Source organism: Dermacentor variabilis, chromosome 3 (genome assembly GCF_050947875.1).
Source record: "Dermacentor variabilis isolate Ectoservices chromosome 3, ASM5094787v1, whole genome shotgun sequence".
Taxonomy (NCBI): domain Eukaryota; kingdom Metazoa; phylum Arthropoda; class Arachnida; order Ixodida; family Ixodidae; genus Dermacentor; species Dermacentor variabilis.
The window spans coordinates 21,070,715-21,088,454 of record NC_134570.1 but is presented as its reverse complement, the minus strand read 5'-3'; the positions used below and the strand labels follow the sequence as shown (position 1 = coordinate 21,088,454).

Below are 17,740 nucleotides of genomic sequence, written 5' to 3'. Positions count from 1 at the left end.
ATGCTAATCTTGCCGAACACTCCTGTTTCAAGGTCATTTCGCGTGTCCTATCAAATTGAAGACGGGTGTCCAAAGCCCGCTTCGCTCTACCAAAATGATACATTCGGCTGTTTGTATGACACTTTAGCAAGGTGTAGTGGTCTTAGTAAGTGATAAACTTCAATCCTATGAGCAAAACGAGAGCAAGGCGAAAGCTTTCACCTTGTTCTCGTTTTGCTCATCGCATTGAATTGCCAACTCCCGCATTCTCCCTGTTTTCCGTAAACGTCAATCCTGCAACATACGTTGCAAGTTCACTGGTTGAAGTTAAGAAGGTGTTATTAATTAGCAAGGTTTAAGCCGCGCTATCTGCTACAACCGATACATTATTTCTCAGATGTGTTGAAATTGAAAATAAAAGCGGTATATGTGTATTATTTATGGCAAGTCAACTCGCACATTTCGAAAAACGCCAACGGAAAGTCACGCTCACGGTCTGCTTGGGGTTAGGGGAAAACAAAAACATTTAATCGGGTTGCATAGCGCATGGGGACGGACCACAAGAATAAGGACAAGGCGACACACGGAGCGCAACACCCATTTCGCACCCTGCATGTGTCGGCTTGTCTTCCTTTTTTATTTGTGTGTGTGTGTGTGTGTGTGTGGGTGGGTGGGTGGGTGTGGTTGTTCCCTCTGCGCTATGTGCGACTCGATCATCGTGAACCACCAAGGCCCAAATTTCTACTATCTTGAAAGCATTTATTTTGATTGAAATGTAAACTCTGAATCGTAGAGAGGCTATCCTGTAAGCTTTTTATTATCGCCTCGCAACCCCTCATCAGTCACGGCGAGGTGACACGCGACCGACGCCCCCCGCGAACGACTGTCGATCGACAGCGTTCCAAGGTGCCGGTATGCATTTTAGTTATCGGCTGCTGGGTATTATTCCGCGGATCAGTCAACTGCTGTCTTCTTGCGAGGGCCGGCTGTCCGTACTGCTGGCGGATCTCTGGGCCCGCAGGAAGGGCACCTGGCTCCGGCGCTTGAGTCTCGACCCACCCAAGTCGGGACAGGGCACCTTCAACTGAGGAAGGACAAATATCGGGGACAGGTCGATGACAGCCCACCGAGAAAACGGAGCGGCACAAGACATACGCAGACGCAAATAAATCTACAGTCGCGGCTATATAGAGACAACACAAGAACAATTGGCTAGTTGGCATTACACCACTTGGTATGGAGCGCAAACAGGGCACGCAAGACGACAGAGAAGACAAAAGACTCGGCGCTATAGCAACATGATTTATCGCACACGATAAAGTGCCGCTAGAGGGATTTTGCGTGTATTCGCGGGCTTCTTTCACGCTCTCAAAAACACTTTTATGTAGCACGTATTGAGCAACAGAAAGCTGTATCGGGAGTTTTTCGTGTCGCTCTACAAATTTCCCATTGACACTTTTCGTCTATTATAATATTTGAGAAGTTGATTAATTAATTAGGACTAGTAATGTATTCAGGTAGAATGAAAAAGATAATCTGAGCATCTCCAAGCGACGCCAAACAACATTACCTTGGTTCTATCCAGTTACGTGGCATTCGCATATTTTTGAACTCTGGCAAAAGTTAGCTGGGGCACCTTGTATGTCCTCGTACAACAGGAAGGAAAAAAAAATATTTCTCGATCTGCCCATATGTTTTCTTGCAAAAGAGAAAAAAAATCCTATTCCTTTCGCGATATTAGCGGCCTTGACAAATGGTTTTGCTGGAATGTAATCAATACTGTGTGTGCGTGTGGGGGGGGGGGGGGCAGTACATGATACTCTGTTTTCGTTGGGGATCCACGAGGGCACCCTATCACTTGGCATTACATGGTGGAAAGTGGGGGGGGGGGGAATATTGGGGTGTCGGCTGCCCCCTTTCGCCCGACTTGATATAGCCGCCCTCTGACGACATGTGCACGCCTGTGTGTGGGCTCTACCGGCCGCTCTCTCGGATCGCCACCAGGCCTGTCTCGTCTGGCCCGTGTTTCGTTTCCGGATTTCAAATTTTGCACGTCGAATAGGCAGAACGGAGCCGCTGAATTGTGGTACGTGAAGTTGTGTTGACGAAACTTCGCGCTGAGCATCGGATTTATCACTGCAGACGTGATCTGACGCGCTTCCCGATGGTGTTTTGCGCGCGTAAATTATTCGTCACAAACTTCCGAATTCGTGATAAACATCAACTCTTTACTGTAGGCCCTTACACTGCATGTCAATAGCGGTAATGTCATTTAATTACTGCAATATGTACGAGAGGAGGGAGCGCAGGCAACGCGAGTAAGCGACTGCATTGACGCTGCTCTTTGCCGTTCGTCACGTCGAACAAAGTTCTTCGCAAAGTATTGTTTGAGAACGCCATGCATGCCTATAGAACTAAATCGGATACGTGCAGAGTGATGGACGGTACGATAAAGCACGTTGTTTCCTCATCTTACCATGGACGCGAGTATGAAGTAAAGAAAGCGATAATCATCTACCTGCCGCAGTCAGGTCATGCATAGGCATAGCAGGCAAACCCTTCTCGTCCACGTTTTCCTCTCATCCACTGGTATACGCAATATATGGCCTTGTAAATGTAGCCGGGCCGCCCGAAACGTACCCCGCTACCCATTCAATGATTATATATATATATATATATATATATATATATATATATATATATATATATATATATATATATATATATGTGTGTGTGTGTGTGTGTGTGTGTGTGTGTGTGTGTGTGTGTGTGTGTTTTTACAGCGTACTCTCCAGCGGTGGTCGATTTCCGTCCGTCTGCGCGTCGCGTCGACACGAAAAAATTTTCGTCCAGTTTCTCGCGAATAGCTTTCAATCTAATGAAGGTGTCTCGGGAAAAAATCATACTGAAATTGGCTGCGCTATCATTATGGAAAGTTTCATTTACTTGTCATAATTAGTTACTTCACAGTGAAGTTGTAAACCTTACAGAATTCCCGTCTGCCATGAATACGAAGGGAGTATGGTTACAGAAAACGTTTGTAACTCTTGTTTTATCAAAAATATCCCGAAACAAATTATGTTACAATTAGACGCCAAGACGGCTCTAACGTTACGCTGAGTTTCATCTACTTTTCGCAATTACGTAGTTCACAGTGAAGTTGTAAGTATTTTGGAATTCCCGTCCGTTGTCAATACATGGGCTTCTACAGGAGGGCAACGGACAGCCTCATGTTTTTAATAATAATAACTATATATACTTAGATGCGTCGATTGAGGTAAAACACCACAGCTTCGCTGCTCGTCCTTCTTCACACAGTGCACGGAAGGGCTGATGAATTTTTTTTTTCCCCGGTAAGGTGTCATTGGCTTTAAAGAAGTGTTTCAGTTCATAAGACAGACTTCGTTGCTTTTGGTGTATTTCTTCTTTGTTCTCGTCCTAAAATGTTGCTGAGTCGATTCTATCTTTTTTTTCGAGAGAGAGAGAGAGTTCACTAAGGCAGTTGAAGCTTCTCCCTAGAAATGATATTGGCACTAATGTGAGACACTGGAAGGTCGCTTACGTTACAACTGTCCCTCTTCGAGACAAACTTGAATTTCTTGGCTTTGTAGAGCTTTTTCCTTTTGTCGAAGTGGACAGCCACGAAGTCGCACAGCACGGTAGCCTGCGTACGGAGGCATCAAACGATCTCAGCCGTCGCTAAAAAAATTACGCCAGCTTGTTGCCAGATATGTTACGCTCGTCGTGTACACTTGTGAGCTGCGAGCAGAGCTTGAGGCGCCGCTGAGGGAGTTGCATGTTACGTAACTACAGGCCCCGTTAAAGAAAGTTGTACGTATTCAAGAAAGTTACGTTAAAGGAAGTGCACAAAGCTGGACCTGTTGCGATATTGTGCAGTAATAATGTCGGCGCCGACCGAACCCTGAGATGTGTGCGGTATAGACGACGACGCTGCACACACTTTCGCAAGCTGTTCTGGTTTTGCGCATTTAATTACTCTGCAAACAGTTTGCTTTCTTGAAGCAACATCATGGCGCATGCGTATATGCTCGACGTTGCAAACTTGCGAGCAATCCCTCTCGTTCTTCGAACGATCGGGCGAACAGTGTCTGATCCTGGATGCGGGATTTCTCACCACCGCGAGTAGGCCGAGTCCCGAGCCCAGTGTGACAGCTATGGGGATGATGCTCGTTCTACCCGCCTCGCCTCGCACCAGCACGACGAAGTTGATGCCGTATGCCTTGACCAAGCTCCGGGTAGTCTCGCTGTAGTACTTGACATACCTGCACAATGCGTTCGCTTGCTTTAATTCGAAACAATGAAGGGACCTGCCATTAACGCTGCCAATTACATCTGTGGGCGCGATAATTAGTTATAGTGCCATTACAGTACATTTAAGTGTTTATGTTTTGACAGTGCCTTCACCTTGAGCTACGTAAATAAGCGTTATTGTATTGTTCACAGATCGCTTACGCATGACTCTTATTATTCTATGCCAATCAATTAGTAAAGACTAACGAGGTCACTCCTCACATTGGTTTTCTGGCCTACATTTCGTAATAAAGTAGCTTTTATATATATATATATATATATATATATATATATATATATATATATATATATATATATATATATATATATATATATCTTCACCCGCCGTGGTTGCTTAATGGCTTGGTGTTGGGCTGCTAAGCGCGAAGTCGCGGGATTGAATCCCTGCCACGGCGGCCGCATTACGATGGGGGCGAAATGCGAAAGCATCCGTGTACTTAGATTTAGGTGCACGTTAAACAACCGCAGGTGATCAAAATTTCCGGAGTCCCCTAATACGGCGTGCCTCATAATCATAAAGTGGTTTTGGCACGTAAAACACGATAATTTTTTAGTAGCTTAGCTTCGAGAACATCACGTTTCACTGATGGCCCCACGCTACCTTGTCACTTAATACTTTTTGTCTTTTTCTCCCTTTCACATCGACAGAAAGCGTGCGAAAGCACACATCTGCGTCGGCTGTACATCTTGGCACCGATCATTGCTGATGACACAGCTTTCAAATGAGTGTTGCTGCTTGTATACATAGATTCGCTCGCTGGCGCCGAGCGCGCAAAAATGCGCCGGAAATAAACGAGCCTTTCTTATAAGCTTTCCATGCGGCCCTTTGTCACTTTGTGGATTCCAGTTGTTGTTGTTGTTTAACACCACCAGCCACCAGATGAATTCTGTAGCAAGAGAAGGCGAACTCTTCTCGCTCCCATCAAATTGTTGCCATCAGCTTCCCGTGTGAACTGTTAATAAATAGTGACCTGAAGTTGAAGCCTTGTGCAACCCTGGCGTCCGGGTCGTCCAATCTCAGGAAGGAGTAGTCGGGAAGGCAGTGCTTGGCATCGTAGTCGAGGTCGCAGTCCCAGGTGATCATGATATGTATCACCCCGCCCTGCAATGTATAATGGAGTGGTGACGGAGCAGAATGCATCATTCATAACTTCGCTATGCATCGTGCCTGCGCGACGACGGCATTCCGCCCCCATCGGGGCCACCGAACCCGCGACCTTGTGCTCGACAGCAGAGCGCCATAACCGTGCACAGAGCAACCGTATAGTGGGTGAGGCCTAATACAGTAATGCTCGTGCATTTAAATTTAGGTTCAATAAGAAAATTCAGGTGGTCATACACTTTACGATCTTCTCTCACAACGGCAGATGTATCTCTTTAGGAAGTTTCTTGATTTCGTACATATCTGTGCCCGAGACGTTTCTTTTCTTTTTCATTTAAATGTGATTGCTTGCTTTATACAATTTTTGTTTCTTAATATTCATCCCTTATTATGCTGTAGTTTATCCTTTACGTCTTTTGCAATATGTTCCGTTCCTTTTTATCTTTCATAGTCATTTGGAGCAGCATCCACGTTAGGCTCGCTTAACCTTGCTTGCAGCTTTCGCTTAAGTCTCTCTAAAATCAATCAATCGATTGATCGACCGATCCATCAGGCCTGCGTACTCCAGACGCAAACGGCTCCGCGAGGAGTACGCTCAGTAAAGGAGGTACCGGAGGTACGATTAATACGCCTACAGTGGGTGCATTCGGGGCACGATTATGACGCATGTTTGCTGATCCTGATACACTCTTAAGCAAATGCACACCCTTTGGGGTGTATATTCGCCACAACGATAATCGTCTTCTGTGTTGCTTGCGTTTCCTTCCTTGAAAACGCTGCGCTCGCTACATTCCTGTCGAGAATGCTTTGTCATGCTGATAACGGATATGCAGTTCGTGACTTGGAAATATCGGGCTCGCCGCGTTAAAGAAAGGAAATGCGGACGAGAGAGATGACCATTATCGTTGTGTGGCAAAAGGGTGTAATTTTGCTTAAGAGTGTAGCAGCCCCTTCGGCGCCGCGTCGATGTGATTTGGTATTATCCCTTCTTTTGAAATAGAGGCAAGGTGTTCGATCGGTGCTCGGATTTTTTTTTTTTTTTAAGTCATAGCAATAGAAAAAACAGAAAAAAGTCACCTCTCGCGCCATCGTGTCAAAATCCGCGCCAGCCTGTTCGACCATGTCGCCGATGCGGAAAATCGGACAGAGAGACGACTTGCTGGTCTCGTGAAGGCAGGACCTCAGGTACGACGCGTTCACCCGGTCGGGGATGTTGCGCCTGCGTGGGGAGCAATCGGCCAACTCACAAGTGGAACACTCGCGTACACCTTCCCCGAAGATCGCGCATCTGAAGTCGCCCATTGTAACAATGTACATGTCTTCCTTCGTAGTCCCACCCGGACAGCACGACATTTGTAGGCGGTATAGGTCGACCGTGCGTTCGTAAAGCTGCGGCGGGAACTAGTTGCAGCGCAGCTCACTCGTGACAGTACACTATAAGGTCGAACGAGTCGGCTAAGAACAACCCGGGCTTTAAAAAAATAATAATAAAGCTATAGATTAGAGCAACCACACTTCAGTTATGTTCGACATCCCATTGATCGAAATTACACGCCCAGATATAACGACAGTCTTTTGAAAGCTTGATACTGATTGACACGATTCACGCCAGCTTGTTATGGGTATATACGAGGAAAGAAGGCTATAAATAAGTAAATAACTAAAGAAATTAAATGAGCACAAGAGACTTTCTTGGGAACTGTGGGAAATGCTCACGGCAGCTCGAGGCCATTTACGTTCTCCACGGGCACACTTCCCGAAATGTGCAAAAAGAAGAGGTTTGTGGTTTAAAAAGAGAGAAAAGAACGAGACAAACGAACGAAATCACCTTTGAAATACATGTCTCGTTACCGCTTCCTCAACATTATTCTCGCTGCAATATATATATATAGTTTAATGAATATTAAAATACTCGCCTGTGGGAGATAGCACAATTTTACTCCTTGAACTGGATTACTCGATGATGCGTACATATTATTTGCACGAGAAATCGAAATTTATAATCGAGTAGTTACCTGGTTTCACGAATAATACGTTTTTACTAATTATTTTACGGCCCATATATTGCAAATTACCAATTGTTGCTGGTGAGCTTGCACGGCTTGTCGACTTGGAATGAATTCTGAGGGTGGCGCCGGCTTCGAGATATGGGCGGCCAAACTTGAGGCAAAATGCAGCGTGTTCCACTCACTTTATTAATAAACCGTCGTTTTATGCAATGAATCACTAAAGTAACCGCAACTCCCCTGTATTTGGCCGCACATTTTAGAAAGGAATATCTCGGAACTGGTGCCGTTACTGAGAATTCGTTCTAAGTAGACACGCCTTGCAAGCTTATTAGCGACAACTCATACATTTCAATATCCGCCCTAACGTAATTATATAAAAATTATTTAGTGATTTTTTTTTTACTTGTAGCCGATTATGCATTTTGATTTCATGCGCCAGTAAAGTTCACCTCTTCGAGTAATCCAGTTCGAGGATTAGAATTGCGCTATCTGGCCACAGGCGTTTTTAAATTCTGGAGTTACAAATAAAGAAAAAGCGGCGGTATAGCTAAGGGCATTCCCGTGGCTCCTGCGCTCTCTTCCGTTTTACCATTTGCTTTGTGCCAGGGCGCGCGTTCATTAATCGCAGAAGCGCTCGAGTCCCCTGTTTCATTTTCCGCGTTACTTGACAGCGCGGAATCGGCTTCTGAAATAAAGGTGCCGCGCGCGCTCCGGAATACGGTTTCGCATGCCGCCGCCGCAGCAGACGCCACGCGAGCGCACGTCGATGGGCGTGACTCGGCACAGGATGGTGCCGAGTCACGCCAGACGAGCGACTGCACGTCTGCCGGCGCTACTGTCGCCTTCACGCGCGTTCGAAAACTGCCGTGTCACGATGAGACGGCGCGCTGCAATACGAGCTCCAGACGATTGCTCTGCGGAAAAAAAAAGAAAAAAGGAGGCGTGTTTTCAGGTTGCTGAATGTACGAGCGTCCGCCCTTTTCCACGTGTTCAAATAAATGCCTATCATGCCTCAAGAAGACGTATCTATAGTTTTCTTTTTTAATACACGGTGAAATTTGTATTGTAAATTTGTGATAAGCCGCAGTGAAAAGCTTTCATATCTACAGGCTTCTGTTTTGCCGCATTGTATACTCTGGCCCGCCATTGTCCTTTTTATACCCGGGGTTCTAACGTCGTCAAATTCCGCCCCATCGGCGTATTCTGTAATGGTGGCATTTTGAGCGAAGCAGACGAGTCCGTAGCATGAAGCACCAAATCTACTGCAGAGCTGGCAGCTTCGCAGGAAAGTGATCAGCGCAAACGGCAAGGGACAGCGGAACATGAAAACGAGCGCTGACTCGCAACTGGTAATGTTTAATCTATAGAAGAGCAATGGCTATATAGCGGAATTGAAACCATACATAAGCGTACTTTGAGCTGAAAAAAAAGCAATACAGTCGCCCTTCATGAAAAAGAAGTAATGTATCTTGAGTGCCGGTAAATCTTGAGTGCCGGTAATATTATTCGTACGCTTTGTATATATCGTGCTTTCCGCTTATATTTTGTTTTCATTTGTTTTGGTTTCTTCCGGTTCACAGCTCGATTGCTAGATTTCCTTGCTGTATTGCCACTGTTCTTTCAAGCTGAATTACAGTTGCGAATCGGCGCTTGCTTTCGTCACCTTCCACTGTCCCTTGTCGTATGCGCTGTTCACATTCCTGTAAAGACGCACCAACCTGCCCAGCGAGCAATTCTACTGCAGAGCTGACGCGATGGCGAATTCGACAATGTGGCGGTATGTGACAATGTCATGCAGAATAGCACCCCTGCTCTATTTCTATTGAGGAACACTGCAAGTTCTCCGGGTTCTGGCGCTAGCGTATCAGTGATTACAGCCACCGTCACTATCGGTGAAGGCACAACCTATATATATATATATACGAGCGCGCACTGCAAAAAAATCACCGCTCCCTCCGGTCCGTGAAGGTATGGTAGAACAGCGAAACTGTGCTAATTACACCGAGTGTTACACCATGCAAGTCAAACTTCGCAAGCAGTATATACATTGTACATCTTTTGTTTCACCATTCTTTAAACTCATTTTCGCTTTTGAGTGCTTTAGGAGTGATTCTCCTAAATTTATTCCTAAATTCTCCTAGATTTAGGAGTAATTTTCGGTTCTCCCAGCGGTTTCTTTTTCCTTTTGCTTTCTTTTTTGCGCGCGTGAGGCTACTGTCTGTGTTTTGTCGTGCTTTCTTTTTTTCGCGTGCAAGTTGCTCCGCCTTTCTCTTCTTCTTTTTTTTCTTTTTTTCGCTGACGCTCGCGGTCGGCAGCTTCTTCCTCAGCAGTACGCACTACTCGTGGTCTTCCCATATAGTTGTAGTTGGGATGGAATGTGCGGAAGCACTAATCCAAAGCTACGTATATTGGGCGCAAGGCCCACCACTGGAGATGCGGGCGCTGCAATCGTTTTGACGATTGGTTGGATTGGTTTGCCGATTGACGTAGTTTAATTCTGGCACTTCTTGCTAACGCAAGAAGTGCCGGCAGCCACGCGCTCCTTTTCGTTGGCCGCAAACCGCCAGCATAACATTTGTTTCTTTCGCGGCAACGTGGAATCACTCGTCGATAAATTCGATGCCGATCTGGCTCGATCGCCGAAAATACACCGTGTGACAACCGTCTCTATGGTATAAGATTCGCGCGTAAGATGGCATTCTCACAGGGGAAAAAGGGTAACTTGAACCCCTTTCCCCCTGTTGAGCTTTTCTTTTCCTCTCCTGCTACGTCATGTGGACCCTTTTTAGCGAAGTCCGACAACGACGACAGCACAGGGTCCGCATAAACAGCTTCGCTGCAAAAGCCAAAAACTTGTCGTGGTTTTGGTGTGCGCTGGCTCGGTAAACCGAAATGCAGGCAAATGCCGATGACGCAGTACTCGCGAACCTTCTTGCGCGCCAAATAACTGAATCGGTACATACGTGGCTGCGACCATGGGATTAACGCCATGGCGCGCGTAATCCACGACTCGTGTCCTCCCAGAGATAGTCGCTGCCATAGTATTATAACTATATGTAGTCACCCTATAGCCACCTGCATGTCACGTCTTTTGCAGCGTTCGTTTCTTTACCTTCGCCGATATTACCGGTTCTTAGCAGTCAGCGTGGATGTCTTATCGACTGTAAAAGCCCATATCGGCCACGCGCGTGCATGGCTGCTGTTAACACAGAGCTATATAGGGTCGTATTTTGTAAGTATTATTTTCATGCGATTCTATATGTTTCTTATCATTCGCGCCGCCTAGTGATCGACCACGGCGATATCGAAGGCGCGGCCTCGTGCTATTCCTTCCTATATTTTCGTCCTCTCCGGAGGAAAATATATGCTGTCAACAATCAGGTCATATATATATATATATATATATATATATATATATATATATGTGTGTGTGTGTGTGTGTGTGTGTGTGTGTGTGTGTGTGTGTGTGTGTGTGTGTGTGTGTATGTATATATATTGTCACGTGGTGGTGACGTTGAAGAACACAGTAGGAATACTGTGAAAGACAAAACTATTATTGGGCGAACCTGTGCCCACAAGAGAGGCTACACTTATAGCACGATAGCGGTGAACACGGTCGGCGATCGTCGAAAATCTGATCAGCGGGTCAAGCGCGTCGGCTTTTATACAGCAGTTGTCGAATGTTCCAGACTAATCGTTGGGACCCGCGTGCCTTCCACAAAGTTTACACCATTCGCGTCGCACATACATGCAATAAGATTACGCAAGGTTCGGCGACAACAGACAGCGGATAGAACCATCGATAATATTCCAGAAACTTCCGAAACATGCAGGCGCGTCCTGCGCTGTGCGATAACATTTGTTAGGCGGCAAAACGTGTCGCCCGATAAAGACAAACAAGTGCACGTGTCAGTATATATATGCTGTCAACGTTTCGGTCGTGCACTGTCATCACGTAAGAAATTTTGTTTCATCCAGTGTAGGACGCTATTGCATCCGGTTTCCCCTTTTCGCGGGATGTATGAAAGTACGTATACCATTCATTGGAAGAGGCAATTTTGCGATTAGCGAAGTTGGTCGACAGGAGGGGGGGGGGGGGAAACAAGAAAATAAACATCAACAACGTGCAGTCACATGATGTACGTATGCATACAGCGCATGTAAACAGAGGGAGGGAGTGAGGATACGTGCCACTTCCTGTGGAGATCATTTTTAATCATGCGTGTCCCATATATATATACGGTAAAGCCGATGAGACGATATATGCCTACCTCCGTACTTTGAATAAAGGAAACTGGACGTAGTTTTTGATGAAAATCGTAAAATTGCGTACGCCGGCCAAGAGTCCTGTCCCATTCTTCCTGGAACGAGAACGAAGAAACAGATGTCAATATATAATTAAAAAATTTAGTTCGCCGTACGCGGTAAATATTTATTGCCCGTATTAAAATCATATCAATTACATGTGCGTATGACGCCCTTATTAAAATTATATAAACGTCATACCGCTTATAGTGCATACTCAAGGGGCGACAACATTGAAATGCTTTCGCGTTACGCCCTCTGCGACATTTATTTGTCTAAAATAGAAGTGCTGCTGACGTGTCATGACGAGCTAAGTCAGCAACACTTCTGACCAGCCAAATGTAACAGTTTGTCAAGGCATGGACAAATCATAAGAATGTCGTCATGGTTTATTCGCTAAAAAAATAGAAAAAGAAAAAGGCGACGTGTTTTTCCTGTTCTATGTCCTTGTTTTAACGCACATGGTACATTGCGCTATAGGACAAGGACGAAAAATACTGAGAACGTGAGGGCTAAAACCCCAACAACTTTATTATATGTCCGGCGTCAAAGGGGCGCGTTACGTGCATCGTATTTATTTTCTATGGGGTCACAAAATGGGAACACGCAGTTTTTTCTATACTCACAAGCGCCCAAAGCACATGCGTCATCAAACACGGTCAGCGGGGCCGGGAAACGCACGAAAAGTGCGCGAATGTTCGCAATTAAGTCATCCTAAGTGCACTCTCTCTCTCTTCCAAAGCCTGGCCGCAGGTAAGGTGCAATGCAGACACGAGCGCACAGTGCACACAAGTGTACACCGCAGACTGCTTACAAGGGCAGGAGGTCCCTTTCCACGGGGCACCAGCCGCGTATCTCGCAGACGTACTGGCCTTCCTCGGGGTGCGCCGCCCTTACGCAGCGCCCCGTCATGATGCCTGCGTCATGCCAAGGAATCCGTACATTAATTACGTCACAAGCGGGCACGCGTACAACGAGCGCGCGAGCTGAATACGTAAGTGTTTATCAAAAGCCGATGTACGGGATCGTATTCTCGGTCGATTGCTGTCGGGGTATAGTTTCACTTTTGAGTGGCATCACGCACAGCCTCACTCTTTAGAGTCGGGAATCCTGTCCGCTGTCACATCCAATGAATGCACGCTGAAAATGACATCCCCGAAAGTGGTCTAGCGAGAATGCGGCCCGTGCTTTGTCGCTGAAGGACATGCATTGTCTGTTGGCTCTATATGGTCATGATGAACCCCCCTGAGTTTATTCCCTTCTCTCGTTCATTCACAGCGAGTGTCCCGAATTTGTAAGCCTTGATGCCACTATAGGTATACGAGGAATTGTTAGCCACGTGCCTGATCTCCTAATTTCACGTGTGACGTGACGCCATCAGGCAAAAAAGAATGTCCCACATCCGCCCACCATGGCTCTGAGTGGCGCTTGCTAACACTCCCAGGCTAGATTTAGTAAACATAAATACCCAACCTTTGTGGGGTCTCTCACACCCGTGCTCTTGGGACAAAGGAACGACAACACAGTAGTGCAAACAATCACAAGGGCATTTATTGCACCTTTCATAGATCAGTGCCTGCTAGCCGAGTTGCTATCCACAAAACATGCCGATGGGCGCGCGACAAATCTAGAAGTCTGACTCACCGCGACCGGAAGCGAGCGAATATGTTCGCCCCATGCTGGATCTCAAGGCCTTGTCGTTCGCGTGTATGGTCACGCGAATCGTGGCGCGTTCGAAGGCGGCCACGCGAGGCGGTCTCGCAGAAGCATGGGTCGCCGCGCGCGCGCGCGGGACGTCCCCGCCGCGCGCCGACCCGCCGGGGAAGAGGGTCGCTGCACGTGCGGCACGACCGTCCCGCTTGCTGTCTCGAACCCAACAGCCTGAGCGCCTTGTCTCCCGACGCCCGAGTAACCCCGCAGCGGCGCGACGCTCGCGCCATCTCTAGCACCGCGCTTGTACCACCCGACCGCCGCGGGCGCCAGGCCACGCGGCGCGCGAAGCCGCCCTGCAGGAGACGAGCCATGCGGGAAAACTAGATCTCAGGGGAGGCGTGAGAGTCACGCATCCCCACACCTTGTACTCAAGTTTGTGGACAGATTGGTAGCCGTCGACGTATAGCAATTGATAGTGCAACGCACGCGTAATGCGGAGGTTGGGGGTTCGGTTCCCACCACCGGCAAGTTGTCCTTTCGTCCAATTTTTACCCGCCGTGGTTGCTCAGTGGCTATGGTGTTGGGCTGGCGAGCACGAGGTTGCGGGATCGAATCTCGGCCACGGCGGCCGCATTTCGATGGGGGCGAAAACACCCGTGTACTTAGATTTAGGTGCACGTTAAAGAACCCCAGGTGGTCGAAATTTCCGGAACCCTCCCCTACGGCGTGCCTCATAATCAGAAAGTGGTTTGGCATGTAAAACCCAATAGTTATATTTTTGTTTCGCACAGTTTCGTTTCTCTTGTCTTTACTATTTCGACATTTCAATTTCAACCACAGCCTCATTTACCTGACGCTTTCCTTCACTTCATTGTCCTTTCCGCGATTGCTGTAAACTGTAACGTTCCGCGTGCCTCGCCCTAACCTGCGTAATCCTAGCATTTTCTACGTGAATTCCTTTTGCAGCTCTAATGCTATAACATGTCTTGTAACGTAAAATAATTTGCGTGATGATCTTGATATGTTCAGCTCTACTATTTGCTCACTATCTGTCTTCTGTATGAATAATTCCATTTTTTGTTGCACTTTGTACCGCTGTTGTTTGAGATATTCTGTTTTGTTTTTCGGTTTTATGTCCTTTGTATAACACAAGTGTACCAATATTAAGGCGTAACGCTGTTCTTAGGCACATTAAGAAAAATAAATCAGTAAAAATAAAAATATAAATTGTCAGTTGGCTTTCTTTATATGGTCATGACTAACAAAAATCGAGAACCTCGGTCTCCCTTATTCGCTCGTGTTTATATATAGTTTCGGCCAGAGGAGCAGCCTTCGTCGGAGTGAATGAAAGCCTAGTCGCGTCATAGTTGTGTATCCAGACACCAGACACTTATCACTTTGTCCCACACGAACATGCGCATAATCAAGCCCTAGTCAAACAAAATACAAAGTGAGTACATGGTGAAAAAATGCAAGAAATACCAGGCAGTTCTAGAAAACACAGCAGATAGGCAGCGTCACCACATGTAATCACATAATCTTGCGGTGCTAAAGAAGCAAAAGCTGCACACGAGTAAAGGATAAAGGCTAGCGCTGTATTACGCACTGCAGCAGAAAGCAAGATTTCAAAACGCAGGCATGCACGGATAGACTTAACAACGCACACGTGGGTAAAAACCGTTTTATCATGCATTATAAAACCAAAGCTTTCTACCGTCTCAAAATTGCAATAGTGACGCCCGTAGGATTAGTCATCATGCGACCCGTGCAGCTCAAGCCATAGCCGTAGCTGCCAGCCGCCGGGCATCAATCCGAACTTTCCCAACATAGAAACACCTCGTACAAAACGCCACCGTGACCACGTGCACAAGAAGATATATATAAACTCGTCAATCTAAATTAGTGATGCAGGTTAGTTTTCCGATATTTCGATAACGCCACAAGAAAGAGCGTTGGACTTGTATATCAGATAAGGTTCGCGGACTAAACAATCGTGGTGGGAAGGAAAACCAGATTCCAGTATGGTCACTCTAATACCGTCGAAAGAGTGTTAGTTGTACATAGGTGTTTTAATTAATTAATTTAACTATGGGGTTTTACGTGCCAAAACCACTTTCTGATTATGAGGAACGCCGTAGTGAGGGACTCTGGAAATTTAGACTACCTGGGGTTCTTTAACGTGCACCTAAATCTAAGTACACGGGTGTTTTTGCATTTCGTCCCCATCGAAATGCGGCCGCCATGGCCGGGATTCGATCCCGCGACCTCGTGCTTAGCAGCCCAACACCACAGCCACTAAGCAACCACGGCGGGTTCACACAGGTGTTTTGACAGCGGAAGGTGCGAGAAATGCTTTGCGTAAGAACGATGATTATTAAATCGGATTCTAAACGGCGTTTCTGTTTGACCAATATATTGTGGGTGGCACGTAGCATACTCAAGCAGAGAAATGGCTTTCGACGTGTCACAGTTGAAGCTGCCTTTGATGCGGAGCGTGAAGTTTGAAGCCGAGCTTTTCGCTGTTATTGTAGTTAGCATATGTGGGCATACTTTACAGCGTGGCTTGCTGTATGGACTACAACCTGCAGGTACGCAGGCGCCGATTTTAGAGGTTATCAAATCGCGAATGTTTTTTGAGCGTCGGTACACTACTCGGGGTGCTTCCGGAAAAATTGTTCTAAGTCTTTCACTTTGGTCTAGAATATACGGATGCCGTGTAATATATATATATATATATATATATATATATATATATATATATATATATATATATATATAGATATATATATATATACAACATTTTTTAGAGCGCAGCTCTTGCCCTTTCCTGCGGCGAGCGTCAGCGTCGTGCCGCGGCGACCTCGTAACCGAGCGAACGAGCATAGCAAAGGGATGAAAGAGCGAACGCAGAGCGTGGATGGAGGAAAGCGGTGGAGGAGGGTATGGGAAAGCGCGAGAAGGAAAATGTAGTGTCTCTAGAGCATATACTCTAGTGCCGCGCACGACGGGCTTTGTGGCGACGATGGCTACGAGATGGCGCCAGAGTATAGCGCGCGTCGTCTGTACGGAAACAAAGCGCTGCATGAGCGGATGTCTGTCTGCGGCGGCGGCTGCGAATCGCGCCCACGCGTCACGATTAGCGAGGCAGTCGCGCCACACTTCACTCCGTATGCAACGTGCCGCACGAGACAGATTTTCCGCACCAGCCAATATATCGCAAAATAAAAACACGTATACAGCTGCGCTCAAATTTCGCATTAGGGAGTATCGAAGCAGTCCACCGTTCTTTTCGTGTTAAAGGTAGCCCTGTGTCTGAAGGGTAGACCTGTGTCAATAAGCGAGGATTTCTGCACTGCCAGCCGTGAAGTACGAAAATGTCAAGTCGAATTCGGTAAAACACTTCAATGCCCCTTTAATGATCGCTACAGGGCGATCCTCAGGGGCGATAATCGCTACACGTACAACAAGGTGAGCAACGCTGTGAAATAGGGGCGTTAGTGTATGCGGGCAATCCCGCTGGCGTGCCTAAGCGCCTTCATCGCTCAGGTCGCACGCGGACCATGGCTACCAGTTAGGGATTGACTGAGGGACGCGCTCATTCAATCTTACAATGCAGTCTTCTTGTGTTGAGTACTAAGATTCGCAGCTTATTGCCTAAACGTTATTACTTGTGTTCTTTAATTGGTGATGTTGATGCTGATATTATAGTCTTAACAGAAACGTGTGGCTGTCTGATAACGTACTTGATTGTGAACTGTTCCAAGTGCTAGAAAAAATACAATGTATTTTGACATGATAGATCTGAGCGATGTGGCGAACAGATTTAGGATTGTATGCTGCTGTATTACCGCAACATTTTAGAAACTAGTTGTCGTTGTGTGTAACCGACCATCTGCTGCTCCAAATTTTATTGTAACCAGGTTACTATAAAACACCGAGATGTGCCAATCTTACTACTGTAAGATTTTAATTTCGCTAATATATTGTGGTCACTACCACGTCCCTGCATTGCACTAGGCGCAGCCCGAAATCGGCACATTTTGCGTCGAATTCGGGTTTTTCCAGTTAGTAAAGTTCCCAACTGGAGTTACTGCTACACAATAAAATTGAACAATATAATTAAATAAGTGTAATAATTAAGTTGAATAATCAAATGAAAATAATCTCAATATATATGAATTGAAAAACAATTGAATTGAATGATCATCACTTTTTGATCTTGTTCTAACGTCATCACCTGATCTTGTCAGTACGATAACGGCCGTCCCAGGTCTAAGTGATACAGCATTATTCAATTTTCATTGCTGTTCCAAATGCCACGTTCACGTAATAACTGTAAATCTATTAGGGGTTACAACAA

The 17,740-nt window shown here is 46.3% G+C and overlaps 1 protein-coding gene across 1 annotated transcript; it reads right to left on the bottom strand.

Moving 5' to 3' along the window:
* Window positions 1-768: 768 nt before the first annotated feature.
* LOC142573911 (P2X purinoceptor 4-like) lies at window positions 769-12,639 on the bottom strand. Its single transcript, XM_075683116.1, has 7 exons — window positions 12,542-12,639; window positions 11,694-11,783; window positions 6,491-6,632; window positions 5,283-5,413; window positions 4,115-4,262; window positions 3,542-3,643; window positions 769-1,063 (listed from the first exon to the last, which is right to left on the bottom strand). The coding sequence occupies exons 1-7, from the start codon at window positions 12,637-12,639 to the stop codon at window positions 938-940; spliced, it is 837 nt and encodes a 278-aa protein (XP_075539231.1). The 3' UTR covers window positions 769-937.
* Window positions 12,640-17,740: the final 5,101 nt, after the last annotated feature.

What these genes read in the sequence shown, in the direction of transcription:
- LOC142573911 (XM_075683116.1), bottom strand. Translation starts at nt 12,639, where the DNA reads ATGACGGGGCGCTGCGTAAGGGCGGCGCACCCCGAGGAAGGCCAGTAC. An exon ending in GACTCGGCCTACTCGCGGTG is followed by an intron (nt 3,644 to 4,114) that starts GTGAGAAATCCC and finishes CTCCGTACGCAG; the next exon opens with GCTACCGTGCTGTGCGACTT. An exon ending in CGAAGAGGGACAGTTGTAAC is followed by an intron (nt 1,064 to 3,541) that starts GTAAGCGACCTT and finishes GTCCTTCCTCAG; the next exon opens with TTGAAGGTGCCCTGTCCCGA.